The 24,897-nt window shown below is 45.5% G+C and overlaps 1 protein-coding gene across 11 annotated transcripts in view; it reads left to right on the top strand.

Moving 5' to 3' along the window:
* The first annotated feature begins 925 nt into the window (after nucleotides 1-925).
* Nucleotides 926-24,897, top strand: part of LOC137383779 (trichohyalin-like) — a 251,631-nt gene continuing 227,659 nt past the window's right edge. For all 11 annotated transcript variants that reach the window (XM_068056969.1, XM_068056972.1, XM_068056968.1 and 8 more), the window contains exons 1-2: nucleotides 926-1,073; nucleotides 23,938-24,183. In XM_068056969.1, the coding sequence (XP_067913070.1) occupies nucleotides 23,950-24,183 (234 nt within the window). In that variant the 5' untranslated portion in view covers nucleotides 926-1,073; nucleotides 23,938-23,949. The remainder of the gene's footprint in view (nucleotides 1,074-23,937; nucleotides 24,184-24,897) is intronic.

The raw sequence follows: 24,897 nt of genomic DNA, 5'->3' as shown, positions 1-24,897 counted from the left end.
GAAATTAGGGATGGGCAGCAATGCTGACATTCCACGAATGAATAAAAAATACTCAGCGACAGGCAGTAGAAATGAATCAGCAACTAGCCTGAAACTAGTTGATGATCCCTTTAAATAGCACAGGCGGGATTTCCTTCCTGTGTCTGAAAGTGTGCTAAGCATGTTAACATGAGGTTAAGGTTGCGGAGGGCGGGGGGTGGGTGGTGGCGGCGGTTAGCTGGAGCTTTGTGACCAAAATGGCTCCACCGTTACACACTGACTGATGTCACATTCTGCCTACTCTGTACAGTTGCAGTACACACTTGCAACATCCACACTCAAATGTGACCCAAAATGACGCCCAGCTTGGCTGCACCAGAAGTGTGCACATTTTGGGCCAGGAACAGCACCTGCAGCACAAAAAATATGGATGCTGTTCATCCAAATTTTGCAACCCAAACCTTTATTCAAAGTTTTTTTTACAAAACACAGTGAACAGATGTGTTTCCCTGTTTGATGAATCTTCAGTGGAGCCCCACTTTCAGGTTGGCAAATAGAGGCACCGCCCGGAATCCATGGCGATTGCTCACTGGACTCTGTACAACTGGCTGAGCCTTGACATTTCCTGGTAACAGAGCAGGCAATGGAATAGGATTTGCTTCTCTGAGGTCAAGTAGTGGCATAGGGATGACTCATCACCAGGTGACCAGCGGCCTACTCTTGTGGATGAGGCTTTGCCTGATGTGAGGCTGTGTGAGGAGGCCTGTGTACTCTGAGGGAGCCATTGGTTACCATCTTAATCTGAACACAATCAAAGGTCTGATTGACAACATGCTCTGAGCACAGCTAACTCCTTCCCCTCCCCCTTCTTCGCAGGAAGTGACACTGGTTGCCGTGGTTATTGCTTCAGCTCAACTTGATATAATCAACGGAAAAACTGAAGCAAGACATGAATCTGCCACTTCATCACAGCACACGGTGCACACAGAGCACACGGAACACAGTCTACACCAAGAACTTCTCCAGATGGGAGGACCATCCAACATCACTTCACTTAACACACAATCTCAGTGAATCAAGGAGCAACAGTCTTAGTAAGATACTCAATTCATTTCAATACTGACTCTTTTGTGACTGTACATGTGGTGCATGTGTGTGCGCGAGTGAGTGAGCTAGTATGTCTGTTAACATAGTGCGTTGTGTGCTTATTAGTGTGTATGTGAGTGTGTTGTGTGAGTTAGCATGTGTGTTAGAGTCTGTACATGCTTGTGTATGTGTGTTAATTGTGTATTTTAGTTTTTGGTGTATGTGTGTGGCAGTGTATATTAGTTATATGTGACTGTGTGTATGCGACATACATATATAAGTGTATGTGCAAGCTCTGTGTTTGTCCGTCAATGCCTTGCTTTTAAAATTTTCATCATTGTTTTTCCTCCACGATCTCACTCCTCCCTGCCTCTGTAACCTCCTCTAGCCCTACATCCCTCCATATCTCTGTAACCTTCTCCAGCCCTACAAATCTTCTTTTATCTGTAACCTCCTCCAGCCCTACAACCGTCCTTGTCTCTGTAACCTCCTCTAGCCCTATAACCCTCCCTATCTTTGTAACCTCCTCTAGCCGTGCAACCCTGTTTATCTCTGTAACCTCCTCTAGCCCTACAATCCTCCCTATCTCTGTAACCTCCTCCAGCCCTACAACCCTCCCTATCTCTGTAACCTCCTCCAGCCCTACAACCCTCCTTATCTCTGTAACCTCCTCCAGCCCTACAACCCTCCCTATCTCTGTAAACTTCTCCAACTCACAAACCTCTAAATCCTCTACATTCCCCCAAATCTGGCCGCTTGCCCATCACTGACCATTGGTGGCCATGCCTTCAATTGTCTTGGCCCTAAGCTCTGGAATTTAGGGCCCATCCCTAATTGCCCTTGAGAAGGTGGCAGTGAGCTGCCTTCTTGAACCGCTGCAGTCCTTGGGGTGTAAGTACACCCACAGTGCTGTTAGGAAGGGAGTTCCAGGATTTTCACCCAGCGACAATGAAGGAATGGCGATATAGTTCCAAGGCAGGATGGTGTGTGGCTTAGAGGGGAACTTTCAGGTGGTGGTGTTCCCATACACCTGCTGCCCTTTTAGATGTTGAAGTTTGCTGGTTTGGAAGGTGCTGCAGTGCATCTTGTCAATGGTACACACTGCTGCCACTGTGTGTCGCTAGTGGAGGGAGTGAATGTTGAAGGTGGTGGGTGGGATGCTGATCAAGTGGACTGTTTTGTCCAGGATGATGTTGAGCTTCTTGAATTTTGTTGAAGCTGCACTTATCCAGGCAAGTGGAATCACTTCTGGTTGGTCTGTCCTGCCAGTGGGACATTGGCTGTAATGTATGATTTAGTTAGGCTGTTGCTTGGCTAGTCTGTGGGACAGCTCTCCCAACTTGGCACAAGTCTCCAGATATTAGTGAGGAGGACTTTGCAGGGTTGACTGTGCAGGGTAGATTTGTCATGTCTGAATCGATACCTAGACCAATGTCATGCGGTCCATCCAGTTTATTCTTATTTTTCTTTGTCATAGCGGTTTGATGCAACTGAAGAGGGTTGCTAGACCATTACAGAGAGCAGTTAAGCATCAATTACATTGCTGTGGGTCTGAGTCACCTGTAGGCCAGGCTGGCTAAGGACAGAAGATTTTCTTTCATTAAGGACATTAATGAACCAGCAGAGTCTTTATGACAAATGGTAGTTTCATGGTCACTATTACTGAGACTAGTTTCTTTAGTCCAGATTTGTTTAATTAACAAATTTCAAATTCCTCAACTGCTGTGGTGGGATTTGAACTCAGATCTCCAGCTTACTAGTCCAGGCCTCTGGATTACTAGTCCAGTAACATAACCACTTTGCTACCATATACATTATTGTTGCTGATTGATGCTGTTGATAGGTACAGCATGGGTTATATACAGAGTAAAACTCTGTCTACACTGTCCCCATCAAACACTCCCAGGACAGTAACAGCATGGGGGTTAAACACAGAGTCAAGCTTATAACCTGTGACTTTTCTAATATTTGTCAGTTCCGATGAAGGGTCACTGACCCGAAACGTTAACTCTGCTTCTCTTTCCACAGATGCTGCCAGACCTGCTGAGTGGTTCCAGCATTTCTTGTTTTTATTTCAGATTTCCAGCATCCGCAGTATTTTGCTTTTATTTTATTACAGAGTAAAGCTCCCTCTACACTGTCCCCATCAAACACTCCCAGGACAGGCACAGCACGGGCTTAGATGCAGAGTAAAACTCCCTCTACACTGTCCCCATCAAACACTCTTAAGGCAGATACAGCATGGGGTTAGACACAGAGTAAAGCTCCCTCTACACTGTCCCCATAAGAAAAAAAGAAAAAAAAACCGGAGGTTAGATACAGAGTAAAGCTCCCTCTACACTGTCCCCATCAAACACTCTCAAGGCAGATACAGCATGGGGTTAGATACAGAGTAAAGCTCCCTCTATACTGTCCCCATCAAACACTCCCAGGACAGGTACAGCACGGGGTTAGATACAGAGTAAAGCTCCCTCTACAAAAAATAGCGGGTTAGAGACAGAGGCCAGAATTTACCACCCCCCCCCCCTACCCTGGCAGGAGTGGGCTGGTGGCTTGGGGGTCGTAAAATTGAGTGGAAGGCTAGGTGAGCCATTCCAAATGCCTTTCCACCCCTGCTGCAAATTTACGAGGGGCGGTGGCGGCAAGAAGTGGCCCGCCTGCCCCAGGCCAATCATGGCCCTTAAGTGGGCAATTACCTGGCATTTTACCAGTGGCAGGTGGGTGGCTGAGATCCCTAAGGTCCACTTGCCGGCTGTGGGGGGGGCCTCTCCTGATCAGGCATCCTCTGCCTCGGGGAGGGCACCCCCAGGACCCAACCGCTTCCATTATGCAGCCCTTCCCCCCCAACCTCCCACTGACCCGCCTCCCCCATGCCTCACTGGGGACCGGCCAGTTATCCCCAGCAAGGCCCCAAAAATTTATCTTTTTTCCAGGGCTGTCGTCCCTCTTGCTGTTGAAGCTGGGTAAAGTCCCAGCAGTGGCCATCGCTTCTGGTAGCCTCAGAGGGGAGGAAGTCCTGCCCAAGGCCAACTAAGGGCCTGGGAGTCATAAAATCCTGGCATGGCTCCCGAGGTCCAGCGGAGGCGGGCTCACCCCTGATTTTTTGGCCGGTGGATGGGGCCTCCCACACAACGTAAAATTCGGCCAGAGTAAAGCTCTCTCTACACTGTCTCATCAAACACTCTGATCATAGATGCGCTGGGTCGTGCATGTGAGTGCTTCAGAAAATAGACTTGGAGGAACGAAGGGTGAAAGTTTGCAATTTAAAAAAAACAGGGTTTGATACAGAGTAAGAATCTCTCTACACTGCCCCATCAAATACTCCCAGGGCAGGGCCAATCTCAGGTAGTGACTGTTACTGGACCAGATTATCATTTTGTATTTCACACTCCGGTCTTTCTGTGAGTTCTCTCCTTGAGGTTACCCGTAGAGGGAGTGGACTGAGAATGGCTAAACTCATTTGATGTAGGTCCCTTGCAGCGAGCTGATATTGTAACACTCTTCACATCAGCTTGACCTTGAACTGAGCCCAGTTTCTGAAATATTTTAAATTGCACCATTCTTCCTGCCGGGATACTATATTGCTTAAGAAAACATCTGAATTTCCTCTTTCCTTCTTGAGAGTGCCGCGAGTCACTGTTTCTCTTTCAACTGTTTACCTTGGTTAGTTTTTAATACAACCCATTTACCAGGGATAAATGGATTAAATTATGAGGACAGGTTGCAAATGGCTTGAATTCAATGCTCCCTGTAAATTGTGTGGCTCCACAGCAACATGAAAGACCCTGCATAGGCCAAGCACAAGTTGGCCCTTTAAAATTTAAAGGGGCTGCGCATTTAAAAAAAAATTGGAGGGAGCATTGCTTGAATTTTGAATTTCCTTGAGTATAGAAGCTTAAGGGGTGATCTAATTGAGGTATTCAAGAGGATTAAAGGAGTTGATAAGGTCAATAGAGAGAAAGTATTTCCTCTGGTGGGGACATCTAGAACAAGGGAGCATCAGCTTAAAATTAGAGGTAGACCATTCAGGGGTGATGTCAGGAAGCACTTCTTCACACAAAGGGTAGTGAAAATGTGGAATGCTGTCCCTCAAAAAAACTTGAGACTGGTGGTCAAATTAAAATTTCAAAACTGAGACCGAGGGGGCAAGAAATTGGGATTGTTGGCATTTGTTTTTTTGATGTTACAAGTGCCCTCGGAGCTCTAGAATGGCATCTGCGGTACGCATGCCCACTTTAGGGGAATGCTGATTTGACAACAGCACTGCCATTTCGGAGCTCAGCACTCTAGCTATTGCCCTCTCTTTGAACAGCTGAACATGAGTTCAGCAGCTGGGACGATCCTTTATTTGAAGGGGTCGTTACCTACTTACAGTTTAGTTGCTATTTGATTTCTTCTGGCTGCTACTACAATTCTACAAGTGTCAGGTGCTTCCTATAGTTTTTCAAAATTGCAAAAGTCTACAGGGAGTGGGATGCTGGTGCTGAAAGACTTTTTGCTGACTTCAAGGCTTTTGCACAAACCAGTTTGCTCCCAGACATGGATGCATTGGTAGGCATTCCCCATGGAATACAGCATGACATAGAGAATGAATAGAGGCCACCCAGAGCAGGACAAGCTGGTGGAAGTGGGAGGAGGAGGGCTCTTAGCAGGAGGCTATATCTGCCCAAAGTTTTCAGGGAGCAATTCTCCTACCTGAACCTCAGCAAGGAACAATGTGTGAGATGTCTGTACTTCAGTAAAAAAGTTCTCATTGAATTCTACCACTTGCTGCAACTATAACTGCAACTTCAGAACAAGGCAAAGGCCCCATTACCAGTGGCTGTGAAGGTAACCGTGGTGATAACCTTTTATACTTCTGGCTCTTTCTAAACTGGAGATATTTGCAGTTTGCAATCCCCTGTTGCATAAGGGAGGTCATTGAGGCTCCTTATTCAGTGATAGATAACTACATTTCATTCTCTCTTGCTCAGGACAAGCAAGCAGACTGAGCACACAGGTTCGTGAGGACTGCAGGCTTTCACATGGTGCAGGGTGCCATTGACTGCACATACATCGCTTTGTGGGCATTGCATACCAACTCTGCTCTATGAATGTAAAGGGATTCCAGTCTATCAAAGTGTGTCCAGCTGATGTATGCACAAAGGCATGCAGGTCAATGCCCAATAACCTGGCAGCAGTGATGCCTTCATTCTGTGGCAATCCACTCTGCTGGCTGCATTTGAGCCACCACAGCAAAACCAAGGATGGTACTGGGTGGCTAATGACTCTAGTTCGCAACCCACGCACACATGCAGTGCATACATGCAATGAAAGGCATGCTGCCACATGAAATATGGTAGCGCAGATCATTGGTGTGGTGGAACAATAGTTCTGCTACCTGGACTGTTTCGGAGGAGCCCTCCAGTACTTGGCAGAGTGGGTGTCAAAGTTCGTGGTGGTCTGCTGCATGCTCAGCAACCTCACCATCGTGAGGGGACAGCCCTTGCCACCAGCTATATGGTGAGCAGCTCAGGAGCATGAGGAGGAGGAGGAAGAGCAGAAAGAAGAAGAGGAAGGGAGGAGACAACCTAGACAGCCCCTTTCAATAATAATTGGATATTAATTGTGTTTAATTATAGGCAGGTGATGGGCGTAAACTAGGGATTCACTTGAGCTCCTATAAATAGACACTGACTGCAACTGTATTGTTGGATTAGGAGATGCTTGCTTGTAACCTGTAACTGTGTAAATAAATGCTTATAAAAGTGTGTAAAGATTGGCTCCACTTCTATCCTTCACCAACTAGCTTTCTGGATTAGAACATGTTGCAGAGGATGGTTGCCTAAAGGTGAAGGTTGGAAGCTAAGAAAACATTTTTTTGGACAGAAAACCGCAATTCTAGCAGCTAGTGTGAAAAATGCCAGAAAGCAAGTGTAAATTGTTGGGGTTACCCTCCAATATTCTTGGAGTCTGTGTCATACGACCAGTGGAACAATGAAGTGGATATGTGGGTATGGGTTACGCCCCTCCCAAAAAAGAAACAAGGTATGGCCTCGGCATTGTCATTTCCTACCAGAAGTAAAATCAGAAATAAAGTATTTTTTGAGCTAGATGCCAAGAGTTGGATAGTGATGAAGCTTTGGACCTTCTATTAGAGTTCTTGGATGAAATCTACAAGAAAGGTGATCTGTTAAATGCCTGTGAGGCATGGTCAGACTTCGATTGATTTCGGAAAACAGATGCTCATTCCATGGAAGAAGATATCATAGACTTGGGGATCCTTGCCTCAGTACTAGTGTTTAAGTTGCTGGCTTGTGCTAAGGTGTTGCATATGGACAGGCTCCAGGTTTTAACTGGTGTTTAGTTCTCGGAGAGAGATTCTCTGTTGGATCAGATGCCTACTACCTTGAAAAAATTCCTGGGGAAACAGTCATTTCCTTCAGGCTTGTGGAACAAATGGGACATTCTGTGGTGATACCAAGAATAGAGGACTCAATGATTGATTGGTAGATTTCAAAATGGTCCAGATACTGAATGCAGGCCTCAGTATAAAGGAAGGATTAAAAATATGCAGAATAAGGATGAAAGCACCTTTAGCATATCTAGCTTTGACAACATAACTCAGAATTGGAACAGAAATAATAGGTGAATGGATCCCAGGAATTCGCAAGGAATAGTTAAATGGTGCTTTAGTTCTGACTCGAAGTATCATTATGCAGTGAACTGCCCAAAGAGCAAATGCAGGGTCCTTGAAATGACATAACGAAGAGAATTCTGAGCAATAGGATGAAGACAATGATGAATCTAAACAAATTGCACTGCTCACAAGGAATTTTAGTCCCGTGATGAATGTGTTGGTCTCTGTTGGTCATAGTGCTGGATGGTGCTTGCACGTCAACAATATGTGGAACAGATTGGTTAAAATGTTACCTTAATTCACTAAGTAGTGAGGATCGTGCAAGGTTGAAAAATTTAAAAGTAATACTTGCTTTAGGTTTGGTGATGAGAACACATTGAGGTCAATGAAGAGAGATGTAGTTCCACGTAAAATAGCTGGAGTAAGCTATTTTACAAGTACTGATGTAATCTCCAGTGACATAACTTTGCTGTTGAGTAAATTGTCTATGAAAAAGGCACAAATGAATTTGTCATGAAGCATGATAAGGCAATTTTTTTTTGGAAAGTCAGTGGATCTGCAGTTTACCCAGTTAGGACAATATTGTAAACCATTAACAAAACCTGATGTTTCTTATCAGAGTGTTAGAGAATTGTTATTGGCAGCAGATGATAAGAATCAGACAGAAAAAAGCAATTTCTTTTAAACTTACATGGACAAGTTGCTCACCCTACTTGTAAAAGGTCCTGCTAAAAGATGCAGGTGTGGTTGATGAAGCGTGCATGAGGCTAATCGAAGAGATTAGTGAGAAGTATGAATTCCGTAAAAAGTATTGGAGGGCACCGTCATGTCCTGTTGTAAGCTTTTCATTAGCATGTGACTTTAATGAGATAGTTGCCATGGATTTAAAGGTCTGGGACAAAGACAGATTTTTTTTTTAGGTTTTGTAGATCTGATGACGAGATTTTTTTAAATAATAATACGTAATTAGGACAAAAGAATTATGACAGACAAAATGATGGAGAGATGGATAGGGGTGGTCTTGGGACACCAGTTTCTGAATGATAATGAGGGGAATTTGCCAATGACCTGTTCAGAGACGTGTGAAAATATGAAGATTATGGTCATGAATGCAGTCGCTGAGAGTCCCCTCAGCAATGGGCTCTGTGAACAGAATCGTGTGGTGATCGACGAAATGCTGCATAAAATTTTAACTGATCAACCAAACTGCAAATTAACAATTACCCTGGCATGGGCGGTTCATGCAAATAATTCACTCCAGACAGTTGGAGGATATAGTCCCTATTAAATAATCTATCGGCAAAATCCCAAATTGCCTTTTGTGCAGTGTAATAGTCCTCCTGCTCCAGAAGGTTATACAATTACTTCCATTTTTTCTGCACATTTGAATGCTTTACATGCACGGAGACAGGCTTCCATCAAGGCTAATGTCTCGGAGAAAATTCAGAGAGCACTGAGGCATCGTATAACACCATCTGAGGCAGAATTTAGTTCAGTAGATTTGGTGAATTATAAAAGAGAGCGCCTTAGGGAATGGAAAGGCCCTGGTAAGGTATTAGGTTGTGATGGTAAGACAGAAATGATCAAATATGGCAATCAAACTGTTGAGGGCCATTCCGAATGATTAATCAGAATTAATGACAAAATTTCTGAATCTAAGCATCTGATAAGAGCAAATGAGGCACTTTCTACATCAAATGCTCAAGTGGTTTGTGATGAAGATCCAGAGGAACAGAATGCAGTAGATCAAGGGCTGGATGGTGGTAATGTAAGTGATCATGACACACAGAGTAGAGCTATCACATCCCCAGGCCAATTACCCAGAGTGGGTACTCAGGTGACATATATTTCTGAGGGGTTTAGTGAATGGAGGGATGCAGCAATTGTGGGATGCGCAGGAAAAGCTACAGGCAGTTGAAATATTGGTTGAATGATCAAGATGATGGCCAGTAATCAAGATCCATAGACTGGCAGAATGGGATGAAAGAGTGGAGAGTAAAAAGCACAATATAAGTACTGATAGTGGGTCCAGATGTGACGCTTGCATCAGAAAATAAACATATACCAGAGAACGAGCCTCTGATCATGCAACAGCAAGATCGCACATTAATAGTCCTGGCAGACATTTTAGTGAAAATAGAGGCCGTGGCTTGAATAGATTAGACAATGAAATAAAGACCACAGAACAGTCTCAGAACAGAACTGGAAGCAGACGTCGTCATGATTGTGAAGTTTTGGTGGCTGCCAATAAACTCGAGGATAAATTAATAAGAAAGGCAAAACAAAGGGAATTAGACAGTTGGAGAGAGTTTGGAGTTTATTCTGAGGTACCAGATAGGGGGAAAACTGCCTTGTCACGTAAGTGGATTTGCACTGAAAAGAACTTGCAGATGGGACATATAAGGCTAAAGCAAGGCCAGTTGCGAGGGGTATTAAAGAGCGACTGTGTGATACAGATGTTAGCGTCGACTCTCCTACAGCTGGAAAAGTAATCTTGAAAATCTTTTTAGCTCTTTTGGCCACACATCCATTTTAGTATAGATCAATCAACTTCCATAAAAGCTGCATTTCTGCAGGATGATACTTTTCAGAGGAGTGTGTTTCTGAAATCGCCCAAAGAGGCAGCAGATACAGATCAAGATGTAAAATTAGTTTGGGTGGAGATAAGAAACAGAAAGGGAAAGAAGTCATTGGTGGGAGTAGTTTATAGGCCCCTTAACAGTAGCTATGCTGTAGGACAGAGTATAAATCAAGAAATAATGGGGGACTTGTAAGAAAGGTACTGCAATCATTGTGGGTGATTTTAATCTTCATATCGATTGGATGAATCAAATTGGCAAAGGTAGCCTGGAGGATGAGTTCATAGAGTGTATTTGGGACAGTTTCTTAGAACAATATCTTTGGAACCAACCAAGTAGCAGGCTATTTTAGACCTGTTAATGTGAATTGAGACAGGATTAATTAATGATCACATTGCAAAGGATCCTCTAAACAAGAGTGATCATAACATGATAGAATTTCACATTTAGTTTAAGGCAAAGAAATTTATGTCTGAAACTAGTGTCTTAAACATAAATAAAGGAAAGTACAAGGCTATGAAGACAGTGTTGCCTAAAGTGGACTGGGAAAATAGAAGGGAAGATGGTAGAGATGCATTGGAAGACATTTAAGGAGATATTTCGTAACTCTCAACAAAGATATATTCCATTAAGAAAGAAAGACTCTGTGAGATGATGCACCATCCATGGCTAACTAAGGAAGTTAAGGATGGCATCAAATTGAAAGAAAAGGTATTGTTACGACCAGGTGAGAAAGGTGTCTAGAGGTCTTTTACTGTCTTTGCCTGGTCTTATTGTAATAGGGTTTAATTTTAAACACACTGTGTTTTGAGCCCCCCCTTTGGTGAATCCTTGTTCACAGCTTTCCAATTATAAGGCAAAGAAATGAGCACAAACAGGCTTTCTTGGGTTTAAAGAAGAAAAGTGAAATTTATCAACCCTTAAACTTAAATTCTAATACGGGTAACACCTACGTATATACAGCGTGCACCGCACTAGCATGCATATGAGATACGCACATGCACATAGAGACAGAAAAGAGAAGAAAAATAAAATGGAGAGGTTTGTGGCAGTCTCTAAAGGGGGCTTCTTGTTACTGTTTCTGTGTTTCCAGTTCGCCATAGAGTCCTTGATTTTAGACAGCTCTTACTTTTCTTTGGGGCCCAGTATTCTTAAACCTTGTTCACTGTAGGAGACTTTTCTCTCTTGGTGTTCATATGTCTTCAATAGTTTCCAAAGTTAGTGAGAGTGAGATGAGAGCAAACAGGAGAAAACAGCTTTCTGATTTCAAATTCCCAGTTGGAAGTACAAATTCAAAAAACTCCAACAGTCAGTCATGTGACAAAACTGGCTCGACCTCGTCTGTTTGCGTATTCGGCCATCTTATTAGTTAACCTGTAATACTTCAACGTCTGGTAATCTAAAGTCCAGGATGGATCAAATTGGAGCAGGGAATAGCTCCTTTGTCCTTTGAAGTACTTGTCTGTTGATATGCTAATGTCTCTCTCCAGCCAAAGTCTCCAATTGTTTTTTAAAGCAAGTTCTTTCTTCACCATCAGCAGTTTTAAATCAATGTTCATGTGGCGAGATTCATTTTTCTCATTCTTGGCAGGTGGGGGCTTGTCTGACAGTGTCCAATGCTGTGAAGATTAATGGTAGGCCAAAAGATTGGGAAAATTCTAAAAAAAAAAGCAAAGGATAGCTAAAATAATAAAGAGGGAGAAATTAAAGTATGAGACTAAACTAGCAAGAAATATAAAAATAGACAATAAAAGCTTCAATAAGTATATAAAAAGGTAAAGAGTAGCTGAAGTAAACATTGATCCCCTAGAGGATGAGATTGGGGAATTAATAATGGGAAACAAGGAAATGGCAGAGATTTTGAACAAATATTAGTATCTGTCTTCACATTAGAAGACACAAAAACCATCCCAAGAATAGTAGAAAATCAAGAGGCAAATTGGAGGAAGGGACTTTAAACGGTCATTATCACGAGAGAAAAAGTATTCGGAAAACAAATGAGGATAGAAGCTGACAAGTCCCCTAGACATTTTGGCCGGCATCCTAGGGTCTTAATAGAAGTGGCTGCAGAGAGTGTGAATGCATAGATTGTAAACTTCCAGAATTCCCTAGATTCTGGAAAGGTCTCAGCAAATTGTAAAACTGCAAATGTGACACCTCTATTGAAGAAAGAGGTGGGGTGGGGATATGGCGGGTGAGGTGCGACAGAAATCAAGAGACTGTAGGCCAGTTAGCGTAACATTGGGAGAATGCTAGAATCATTAGTAAGGAAGTAGTAGCAGGACGTTGAAGGAATCATGATACAATCAGACAGAATCAACATGGTTTTATGAAAAGGAAATCATGTTTTACAAATTTACTAGAGTTCTTTGAAGATGTAACAAGCAGGGTGGATAAAGTGGAAGCAGTAGATGTAGTGTATTTGAACTTCCAAAATACATTTTGGAATGTATTTGGCGGCACAGTGGTTAGCACCACAGCCTCACAGCTCCAGGGGCCCGGGTTCAATTCTGGGTACTGCCTGTGTGGAGTTTGCAAGTTCTCCCTGTGTCTGCGTGGGTTTCCTCCGGGTGCTCCGGTTTCCTCCCACAGCCAAAGACTTGCAGGTTGATAAGCAAATTGGCCATTATAAATTGACCCTAGTATAGGTAGGTGGTAGGGAAATATAGGGACAGGTGGGGATGTGGTAGGAATATGGGGTTAGTGTAGGATTAGTATAAATGGGTGGTTGATGGTCGGCACAGACTCGTTGGGCTGAAGGGCCTGTTTCAGTGCTGTATCTCTAAAAATAAAAATAAAAATTACGTAAGGTGTCATATGAAAGGTTATTAAACTAGATAAGAGCTCCTGGTGTTGGGGGTAATATATTAGCACAGTTAGAGGATTGGCTAACTAATAGGAAACAGAAAGTCGGGATAAATGGGTCATTTTCATATTGGCAAACTGCAACTAGTGGAGTGCCACAGGGATCAGTGCTGGGGCCTCAACTATTTACAATCTATATCAATGACTTGGATGAAGGGGCTGAATGTGTTGTAGCCAAATTTGCTGATGATACAAAGATAGGTAGGAAAGCAAGCTGTGAGGAGGATACAAAGAGTTTGCAAAGGGATATAGATAGATAATGTGAGTGGGAAAAATTTGGTAGATGGAATATAATGTGGGAAATTGTGAGGTTAGCCACTTTGGTGGGAAGAATAGAAAAGCCGAATATTTTAGTTTAGTTTTGTTTAGAGATACAGCACTGAAACAGGCCCTTCGGCCCACCGAGTCTGTGCCGACCATCAACCACCCATTTATACTAATCCTACACTAATCCCATATTCCTACCACATCCCCACCTGTCCCTATATTTCCCTATCACCTGCCTATACTATTTTTCAATGGAGAGAGACTGCAGAATGGTGTGGTACAGAGAGATCTGGGTGTCCTTGTACATGAATCAGAAAAGGTTAGTATGCAAGTACAGCAAGTAATTAGAAAGGCAAATGGAATGTTGGCCTTTATTGCAAGGGAGATGAAGTATAAAAGTAGGAAAGTCTTGCTACAACTGTACAGGGCGTTGGTGAGACTGCATCTAGAGTACTGTGTACATTTTTGGTCTTACATAAGGAAGGATTATACTTTCATTGGAAGCAGTGCAGAGAAGGCTCACTAGACTGATTATTGGGATGAAGGGGTTGCCTTATGAGGAAGGTTGAGCAGGTTGGGTCTATATTTATTGAAGTTTCGAAGAATGAGAGGTGATCTAATTGAAACATATAAAATTCTAAGTGAGCTTGATAGGGTAGATGCTGAGAGGATGTTTCCCCTACTGGGGGAATCTAGAACTAGGGGGGCACAATTGCACAGTTTCAGAATAAAGGGTCTCCCATTTAAGACGGAGTTGAGGAGGAACTTCTTCTTTGGAATTCTCTTCCCCAGGGAGCAGTGGAGGCTGGCTCATTGAATATGTTCAAGGCTATGTTAGACAGATTTTTGATCTGCAAGGGAGTAAAGGGTTATGGTGGCTGGCAGGAAAGTGGAGTTAAGGCCACAATCAAATCAGCCATGATTTTAATGAATAATAATAAGCTGGCTCGAGGGGCCGAATGGCCTACTCCTGCTACTATTTCTTATGTTATTAGCTTCTTGTAAGAAGGAAAATTATGGAAACTCAACAGACACGTCTATGGTCTGAATGATGCATCCAGGGTGTGTTTTTTTTAAGTGAGATCTGTTTTGCTGAAAATTGGTTATGTTCAACTAAAAGCAGATCACACAATGTTTTATTTGTATCATAATGGAGAACTTTCAGGCACCTTCATGATGCATGTTGATGGTTTCTTATGGGATAGTACTGTATGATAGACAGGGCTAAGCAATCCCACAACCAATGGATCAGATCTAAGTTCTGCCAGCCTGCCACATCCAATCGTGAATGGTGGTGGAGAATTAAACAACTAACAGGAGGAGGAGGCTCCACAAATATCCCCATCCTGAATGACAGGGAGCCCAGCACATCAGTGCAAAAGACAAGGCTGAAGCATTTGCACCCATCTTCAGCCAAAAGTGCCAAGTGGATGATCCACCTTGGCCTCCTCCTGAGGTCCCCAGCATCACAGATGCCAGTCTTCAGCTAGTCCAATTCACTCCACGTGATATCAAGAAACAGCTGAAGACACTGGTTACTGCAAAGGCTATGGGCCCTGACAACATTCCGGCAATTATACTGAAGACTTGTGCTCCAGAACTAACCATGGCCCCAGTACGGCACTGGCATCTACCCGGCAATGTGGAAAATTGCAGAAGTATGTCCTGTACACAAAAAGCAGGACAAATCCAAACCAACCAATTATCCTAACAGCCTGCTCTCGATCATCAGCAAAGTGATGGAAGGGGTCATCAACAGTGCTATCAAGCGGCACTTGCTCAGCAATAACCTGCTCAGTGACGCTGAGTTTGGGTTCTGCCAGGGCCACTCAGCTCATGACCTCATTACAGCCTTGGTTCAAACATGGACAAAAGAGCTGAACTCCAGAGGTGAGGTGTGAGGACTGTCCTTGACATCAAGGCAACATTTGACCAAGCATGGCATCAAGGAGCCCAAGCAAAACTGGGAATCGGGGGAAAACTTTCCGCTGGTTAGAGTCAAACCTAGCACAAAGGAAGATGGTTGTGGTTGTTGGAGGTCAATCATTTCAGTCTCAGGACATCACTGCAGGAGTTCCTCAGGGTAGTGTCCTAGGCCCAACCATCTTCAACTGCTTCATCAATGACATTCCCTCCATCATAAAGTCAGAAATGGGGATGTTCGCTGATGATTGCACAATGTTCAGTATCATTTGCGACTCCTCAGCTGAAGCAGCCTGTGTCCAGATTCAGCAAGACTTGGACAACATTCAGGCTTGGGCTGATAAGTGGCAAGTAACAGTGGTGCCACACAAGTGCCAAGCATTGACTATCTGAAACAAGAGAGAATCTAACCATCTTCCCTTGATGTTGAATGGCATTACCATCACTGAATCCGCCACTATCAATATCCTGAGGGTTATAATCAACCAGAAACTGAACTGGATTAGCCATATAAATACTGTGGCTACAACAGCAGGTCAAAGGCTGGGAATTCTGTGGTGACTAACTCACCTCCTGACTCCCCAGTGCCTGTCCACCATCTACAAGGCACAAGTCAGTAGTGTGATGGAATATTCTCCACTTTCCTGGATGGGTACAGCTCCAAAAACACTCAATAAACTCAACACCATCCAGGACAAAGCAGCCCTCTTGACTGGCACCCCATCGACCACCTTCAAAATTCACTGCCTTCACCACTGCGCACAGTGGCAGCAAAGTGTACCATCTACAAGATGCACTGCAGCAACTCACCAAGGCCCCTTTGACAGCACCTTCCAAATCCACAATCTCTACCACCTAGAAGGACAAGAGCAGCAGATGCATGGGGGCACCACCACCTCCAAGTTCCTCTCCAAGCCACAAACCATCCTGACTTGGAACTATATCGTCGTTCCTTCACTGTCGCCAGGGCAAAATCCTGGAACTCCCTTCCTAACAGCACTGTTCATGTACCTACACCCTAAGGACCGCAACAGTTCAAGAAGGCAGCTCACAGGCACCTTCTCAAGGGCAATTAGGGATGGGCAATCAATGCTGGCCTAGCCAGCGACGCCTACATCCCATAAATGAATAAAAAAATCAAGAAAACTATTAATAAGATTGGGGTAGAATTTAAAATTGGGAGTCAGGTATGTGGGACTTTCAAATATATTGGTTTGGATATTAAGCAGAGACGATCTGGGATAACTTTAAATTAATTATTGGGTTTTGAGAGTGTTACTCGTATCCTGGTTAATTGTACTAGGTCATCACAGAAGATAGTTTTATATCTAAAGAGGAGATAGAGAAGAGACAAATGCGAAGCTTATTTGGTCAGTTGAACTGGTTGGGCACACTGACTAAGCCAGATGCAGTTTTGATGTGCTGGAATTAAATACTATGATGAAACACCCTGAAATGGAGAATGTTTTAAGTGCAAATAAAACATTAAAATAATTGAATCTGGAGGAATACATCCTCAAGTTCCCGTCTTTCAGTGATCCAAAGAACTTGAAACTACTCATTTTTAGCAATGCTTCATATGCTAATCTTCCTTGTGTATTTTAGTGCAGCTGGTTTCATAATATTTCCTATGGGTGGGAATTTGTTTTGTCCTTTATTTGGATTATTAAAAGTACTTTGGCTGCTGAAACACTGGATCTTGTGGAGGCAGTAGATATGGGATTCTATTTGTCAAATATTTGAAGTTAGATTCTATCAAGGGGCATACTGAATTATAGTATACCCATTGAATCTTATGTAAATAGTCATTCCTTATGGGATAATGTAAACCCTACAAAAAGTGTGAGAAAAGGTTACAAATTGACCTTGTTGCCTTGAAATAGATGTTAGGGAGAAAGGAAATCATTAACATTAAATGGGTATATTCAAGTCATCAACTATCTGATAGTTTTGCAAAAAGAAATGCATGTTTGAAGAAAGTGTTAGGGGTCCCAGAGGAAGGCCATTTCACAATATAATGCTTTGTACAGAATATGTAGGTTTTTGATTTGGTTTGTTGTGAAACTTTGGTTGCACATATTTACTTTAATTTTTATTTCAAAATAGAGATGGGCATATGTTAATTGTATTTAATTGTATGAAGATGATGGACATTAACTAGGGATTCACTTGTGCCCTGTAAAAGACACTGACCGCAAATGTGGTTGTTGGAGTTAGAAGGTGCTTACTTGTAATGTGTAACTCTGTAAATAAATGCTTATAGAAGTGTGTAAATATTGGCTCCAGTTCTATCCTTCACCAACTGGATTTCTGGAGTATAACATTCTGAGTGGGGTGTTCCTGAAGTGCTCATCTGATGGTGATACCAGTAACCACAACCCTAATTCTCCATTCACTGACAGTGCAACATCTCATCTTCCCTCTGTCACTGACCATCACAATGTCCACTTGCATACAAAAGTCATAAGCAGCGTTATGCATTTGCTGAGTGCCTGATTTCTGTGTACCTTTGCCTGGCCTCGTGTGACCCCAGTGGCTGCAGCATAGCTGGTGGAAGGCTGCTGAATTTCAGTGGGGGAGACTGCAGGTGGTCTTGGAGGACGACCTCGACCATTTCTGGGCCTGGAAGGACATACACAGCATTGCCTTGCCATGGGCAGCAGCAGTCTGGGTTGGCTGACAGAGGCAACAGAGGCACTGCTGGAGTGGCAGAGGTGGGAGGATGAATACTGTCATCCTCAGAAAGAACAGCAGATTCATGCTCCATGGAGCCACTGTCAAACCCCAGTAGTGGTGCCTGAGCAATCCAATTAATCTGTTGGAGGACAGATTGCTGAACTGCTTGTGACACCATGCAAGACCCTTTGCACATTGTAATGCACAGCATTGATGGCAGCAGTCTGAGCTCGCATGGCAGCATGCTGACCTTCAGCCTGAGCTTCCACTGCGCCACTCAGACGTTGGGTAGTTGCTGCTTGTGCTGTAATGAAAGCTGTGACATTGGTGACCAAACACTGCATTGTGGTTGGGTCCACAACTGTGCAATCCCTTCCACACTAGCAAACATGAGCTCCAAGTTCCGCACAAAATCCTGTGCCAAGTAGGTGCTGGACTCCTTCATTGTTTCTCGTCATTGACAGTAGGTTCTCTGGCAGGCTTTCCAATGCAACAAGCATGTCGGTGTACATGCCCATCAGCTTTCTGTAGGTTGCCCCATCGAATTGCTCATCTGAGTCCTCTGCAGCATAACTTGTGTGTGACCTTGTCCTCTGGTGAGTTGGCACCTGCTCTGTCCTTGGCTCCTGCCTTAGCTGTAGGCCACTTATACCTGGTGTTTCCCTATATGCAGATCCCATGGTTGGGATTTTATCGGGGCGATGGGGGTCTGGACTTCTAGCAAACGCAATGGCAAGAACCCTGTGCTGCCCCTTCAATGGGAGGTCCACTGAATCAAGTGCCAAGTAGGCAATAACTGGACAGCGGCCTTCCATGGGATCTAGGACCCCGGCGACAGAAGTCCCACCCTCTAAGAGCTGCCTGCCAATCAGAGGCGAGCAGTTCTCTAACTGAGCAGCGTCACCATAGAGGTTGTGGCTGCTGCCGGTGGAGAACCCACCTGAAGCCCAGGAATGGAGCTAAACCCAGGCCATAGGTAGGTCAGGGCAGGAGAAATCTCGTGGGATGGGGGTGGTGGGGGATGGGGGTGTATGGGGGTCAGCAGCAAGGGCGGGGAGTGGCTCTCAGCGACCCTCCCCCTTCCCAATGCCAGGTCCCTCATTCAGGCACTAAGTGCCTTTTAACAAGGGATCCAACACCCCCTCCCTACCAACCTCCCACCAGAGCCGGCAAGCAACCCGCATGGTTTTTCTTGCCATGCTCCACATGCAGCAACATTCCCGCCCACCGCTGGGCTAATAGCGACAGCGGCGGGATGAGGCCTCAATTGATGGCGAGGGGGGAAGGCCGTTCACAGCTCGTCCTGCCCCGGACTTAATTTCGGTGGAGGCTGGAGGGAGGCGGGGTCCCCCACACTGCCACATCCCATCCAATTATATGTGCTTCCCACCTTCAAACCTGCTGTGGGAAAGAGCATATGTCAATATCTGAGCTGATAGCTACAAGTGTGACATCGAGTGATCGTGAATCTTCATCATCACTGTCTTCTCACTTTTCCTCCACCGCCTGTGAGTTTGTACTTCTTGGCTATCTAAAAGGACAAAGGCACAAGGTTAGGGTTGTGGTGAGGGGAGGTGGTGAAGTAAGAGGTGCATTCATACACTCATCTGCAGCTTGTAAATCAGAAGGCAGTGTGGGATGAGGGGAGGTGGAATGTGAGAACTAGGTTAGGTGTGAGGATACCGTCATCTTCTTTGGTTTCAGCCCTGCTGCTGGCCATGGCCTCAGTACTGGCTGTCCCAATAATTGCCAGCATTCTCTCCTCCATGGGGGTTTGGATATGCAGGTTATGCACCACCTTGTCCTGTAAGATAGAGGGAAGTGTGTCAGTGGTGCCTTGAGCTTGGCCGATGTGGCTGTCGTGATTGAACAGCTGTCAGTGTGTGAGGCCTGCAGCAGTGCTAAGTGTATGAGGATGAAGTGAGGCTATGAATATTTGCTTTGAATGGTGATTGATGGAGATTGGAAAGTGATAAGACTGTGGGTGTATTGAACAGTGGCTGAGGCTTGTGATTCAAATGGTGGGATGTGGTATTTGAAGGTGCAATCACTGACCTTGAACACTCACCTGAGGTCATTGAACATCTTCCAGCACTGCCTCCAAGTTCTCGAGCTAGACTCCGAACATTGACCTCCATGGCAATTTGCTTCCACTGCCTTTTGAGAGCATGTGTCCTCACCCCTGTGGATACGTGATATCTCTTCTCCTTTCCACCTCCTCCATCAAGACTTGCAAGTGCAGAGTCTGAAAACCTAAGCGCCTGTGCTCTCCATGTTGTGTCATTCTTAACTATTTCCCAGGTCAGAGTCACTCCCTACGTCACTGCCATAGTACAACTCCCCTTTATGAGGTGCAGGCTTGCTTTAAGTAGTGTTAGTCACTCAGGATACCGGTCCCTTGCTGATGCGTTCAGTCAATCAACACTGCCTGGATACTGAAATCATTGAAATGAGAAAGCAGCACTTGTTGGCAGCTGTCTTCATCGCAATCAACGGGCGTGGATTAATCAAGCATCGCGAGCCTCACATCCATTTTCAGGGCAATTGAATTTAGCCTGCAGTGATTTTGGTCAGGCAAGGGCATTAAGGAATATGGGAGCAGAGGCTGGTAATTGGAGTAAAGATGCAGACCAGCCATGATCTAAAGGGATGGCAGAACAGGCTCAAGGGGCTGAATGGCCTCCTCCTGTTCCTATTCACACAGTCCAGTGGTTCAGTTAACAGATAGTTAAATCTCTCAGTTTCCTTGAGTTCAACCCAAGTCCCTTCTTTGTGTGTGTGTGTGAAGGGATTGTGATCCCGCAGTCCAGGTGGGATTTTTCACTCAGCCGTGGGATCGGATTGGGATTGGAGGTGGGTGGGTCTGCAATCTCGCGCTGCCAGTTGTTGTGCCAGTTTGGTGCCACCATCCCGACCCCGAGCCATTTTTAGTGTTGCTGGGTTGGGGTTGGAATGGTGGGTAGTTAATTAAGGGCAGTTAAGGGGCCCTTTCCTGCGCTGACTGGGATTTCCCGTCAGCTTGTGGGCTTTGCACATTGGTCCGAAAAACAGCCAATGCATCAAGGCAGCTCACGGTGGTAAAGTGGTGGGAGGGGGCTGTGATTAATCCTGCGAGGGACCCCCACACCCGCACCTGTGAGGACTGCCAGGCTGCTGGCCATCCTGTGAGGGATTGGCAGCTGTGGTCGTTTTAAATTTTTAAAAAATCTGATCTTTTCTTCAGACAGCACCTCCATGTTGAGACAGCCTCTCCCCATCACAAATTGGCAGCTCCCACCTCAGCCAGTGGGGCAGCCTATGTGTCAGTGCTGGAGGGCCTCCCATTGGCCCTCCAGCCTCAGGAGCCCATCCGCCGTCTTTAATTGGACAATGAGTACGCTCCCTGGCCATTAATTGGCTGACACTTCAAAAATTGAGTTGGGCTTGTCTGGCACGAACCCAGGCTGGGGATGGAGTTCCCGGGGCAGAGGGTGAGGGTCTTGGTGGTGGTGGGGAAATGGGGCAGTGAGATGGGGGTTCTGGGGCAGAGGGTAGGGGACCTGGAGGCAGGGGGGAAAGTGTCGATTGTGACAAGTAGGGCAGATTATTTTTCACTCCCTGTTCCTCTGGGACCCAGACCAATAATTGGACACTGACCTTTGGCTTTTGGCCTCTTCAGTTTCATCACGTGGAATTGGTCAGAGTGAGCAGAGTGCAGTCCCTGACCAGCTCTAAACCTAAAATGGCAACCAGTGTCCATTTTACACCACGGACCCCAATTCCCATATTAAAAGGGTGTGTCACCCAAAACAGGTTTTGTTCACCCAGCAGGGGCCCCTTTCAAAATGGCACCAGCCCCATCACTGGTTTTAATGGAGATGGGAAGCCAGTGACCGTATTCTGAGTCCGTTACCAAACCATTAACACAAGGCAAGGGGAGTGAAAATCAATTGTAACATATTTCGTTTGATTTTTTCTTTTTCTCTTCTCTGGGGTTTGCAGTTGCCACGGTTTTGCTCATCATTTAGTTAGACTTTCAGCATCAGCTTGCACTGGTATTCTTTCCTCTTCAGTCAGGTGTCATTCCCTAATACCTGTCAATGTACAAAGAGAAGGAAAACCCGGGCAGTTCTTTGCCTTAAATCTGATCCCTTTTAGATATTCCAAAATGGGTAGTCAACAGAAATGGCATTGAACTTTTAAACCTTGTGAGGCACCTTACCAGGTCAGGCCTGCTCCTGAGTTACTCTCTGGGTCAGACAGAGTCCTGCCAGGACAGGCCCACACCCGGCTACTCCCTGCATCACTAACAGTGTGTCCTACCGGGTCAGGCCTGCTCCTGAGTTACTCTCTGGGTCATTGACAGTGCGTCCTGCCGGGTCAGGCCCACTCCTTGGTTACTCTCTGCATCACTAACAGTGTGTCCTGCCGGGCCAGGCCCACTCCGGAGTTACTCTCTGGGTCATTGACAGTGCATCCTGCCGAGTCAGGCCCACTCCTGGGTTACTCTCAGCATCACTAACAATGTGTCCTGCCGAGTCAGGCCCACTCCTGGGTTACTCTCAGCATCACTAACAATGTGTCCTGCCGAGTCAGGCCCACTCCTGGGTTACTCTCAGCATCACTAACAATGTGTCCTGCCAGGTCGGGCCCACTCCTGAGTTACTTTCTGGGTCATTGACAGTACGCCCTGCTAGGTTGGGCCTGCACCTGGGCTACAGCCTGGGACAGAAATGAGTTGTCCCAAGTGACCACGCAAAAAGCAATGGGGAATGTGGCCTCAGAGCAGTCCAGGAGTCAATCAGGAGCTGCCCGCCATGGAGAGGAATTTTGATCCTCCTGACCCCAGCTCCAGGTACTGGCCTGTCACCAATGGGAATGGATGGCTAAATGGAGCTCAGACAGGACGTGATTGGTTGCCCTCAGAGAAAGGACCAGGAGGCATAGAGAGGGGGGTGGGGGGAGATTAATTTCCTTGTGGCCAACCCCCGTCCGTCGACATTACTTGGGTGGGCACTCCTCTCACCCACATAAACGGGGTGGTGTAGGGAGAATACAGCAAGAGGACAGCCTCGAGTTGGGGGATTTCCACTTCTGGATTCCTGCATCTGAGTCCAACCAGAAAGAATGAAAGGAAAGAGAGACCTGCATTTCTATAGCGCCTTCTAAACTGTGAGCCGTCCCAAATTGTTTTACAACCAATAAAGTACTTTTGAAGCCTGGTCACAGTTGTAATGTAGGAAATGTGACAGTCAAACACAGCACGATCCCACAAACAGCAATGAGGAGTTAGTGACAGGTTAATCTTTATTTAATGGTGCCAGGTTGAGGTATAAATATTGGACAGGACACCAGGGAAGAGCTACCTGCTGTTCTTCGAATAGAGCCGTGGGATCTTTTACATACACCTGAGAGGATAAGTGGGGCCAGAGTTTAACATCTCATCAGAAAGATGGCACCTCCAGTGCAGCCAAGGTTTTGTGCTTAAATCCTTAGGGTGAGACTTGAACCCGTGACCTCCTGAGTCGGGGAGCAGAGTGCCGCCATTAGACATGCAGTCAGTCTCTCAACTGTTGCTCTCGATGATGGGAATAGCTGAGGTAACTGTGCCTGGGTTTACACTGAGCTGCAGTGCGTGTGCTCCTTATCAGTCTAATGTATCAACAAACAGACTATGCAATTATACCATTCCACTTGTGGCCACGTCAGAGAAGATTCTGAAAACTGCTGCTCTTGGAATATTTTGACTCAGCTGGGTTTTGATCCCATCCTTCTGAACCCAGTAATATGGACAATGAGCCAACATCTTCTCAGCATATGAATCGGTTGTGCTTTTTCTTTCTCCTCCCCTTTAGAAATAGGTTTTCCAATTAATATTTTGTGGTTAATTAAGAGGCCGGTTGCTAAGAGATGGTGCTCGCCACACAATCAGCTCCCTTCTCGATCTCTCTTTTATTCCATTAGGAAGCAGGAGTGATGGAGGAGCAGAGGAAACCCACTCCCAAAGTCAGGAAGGGGCTACACAGGGAAGGCCGGAGAACTGGAAGGCGGCGGAGGGAACTGCGAGACCTCCAGGGTTCAGAGGCCAAACAGCTGGACCAAGAGGGCAACTGGAGCTCCGGAGAGAGGTTCATGGTCGAGAAGGTTCACGAGTTGTTTCAGGAGTGTGGAGGGGCTGAGAGGGGCTTCATCACCCGGGATGACATGCAGGTGAGAGGGTCTCCCAGCCCCGTTCAATTGCCTGGTACTGACACCCAGCTGACCAGCTAACCCACAGGGGCCTGAGGGTGGGTGGGTGTTAGGACTCACTGTCGTCCCTGAGACCTGCAGAATTTCGAAATGAGTAACATCCAGAAATTTTTAATAAATGCATCGGATTATATATATCGGCACATCGGGCCAATGATAAAATAGTTCTGGGCCCCTGCTCCTCCCACTTTCTCTGAGTCAGTGCAGTATTCCGCCATATGCAAAGTGTGCTATCACCACAACAGCTTCACTTGTTCTCTTCACCAATGACGTGGACAATCCCATGTCACAAGAATGGACCCACCCAGGACACCCGAGACTCTTCCTTCCACTTAGCTTCACTCATCTCTGGAGAGGTCCTCAGGGCAGGGCAGATCCTACCCCTGAGCCCCAGCTCGCATGTTCACGTAAACCTCACTGTGACGTGGCACCAATAATCAATCCAAATCCCCCCTTCACAAAACCACACCCAACCATAGAATCATGCAGCGCAGGAAGAGGCCATTTGGCCCATCGTGGCTAAGCTGGCTCTTTGAAACAGCGATCCAATTCCTTCAACTTCCTTGCTCTTTCCCCATGGCCCTGGAAATATTTCCTTTCCAGGTACAGCGTATCTCCATAGCTCTTCGAAAAGTCATTGTTGAATCTGCTTCCACTGCCCTTTCATCCAATGCA

This window comes from Heterodontus francisci, chromosome 25 (assembly GCF_036365525.1).
Source record: "Heterodontus francisci isolate sHetFra1 chromosome 25, sHetFra1.hap1, whole genome shotgun sequence".
Taxonomy (NCBI): Eukaryota; Metazoa; Chordata; class Chondrichthyes; order Heterodontiformes; family Heterodontidae; genus Heterodontus; species Heterodontus francisci.
Note: the sequence above shows the minus strand (reverse complement) of the source record. Positions and strands in the feature narration are given on the sequence as shown.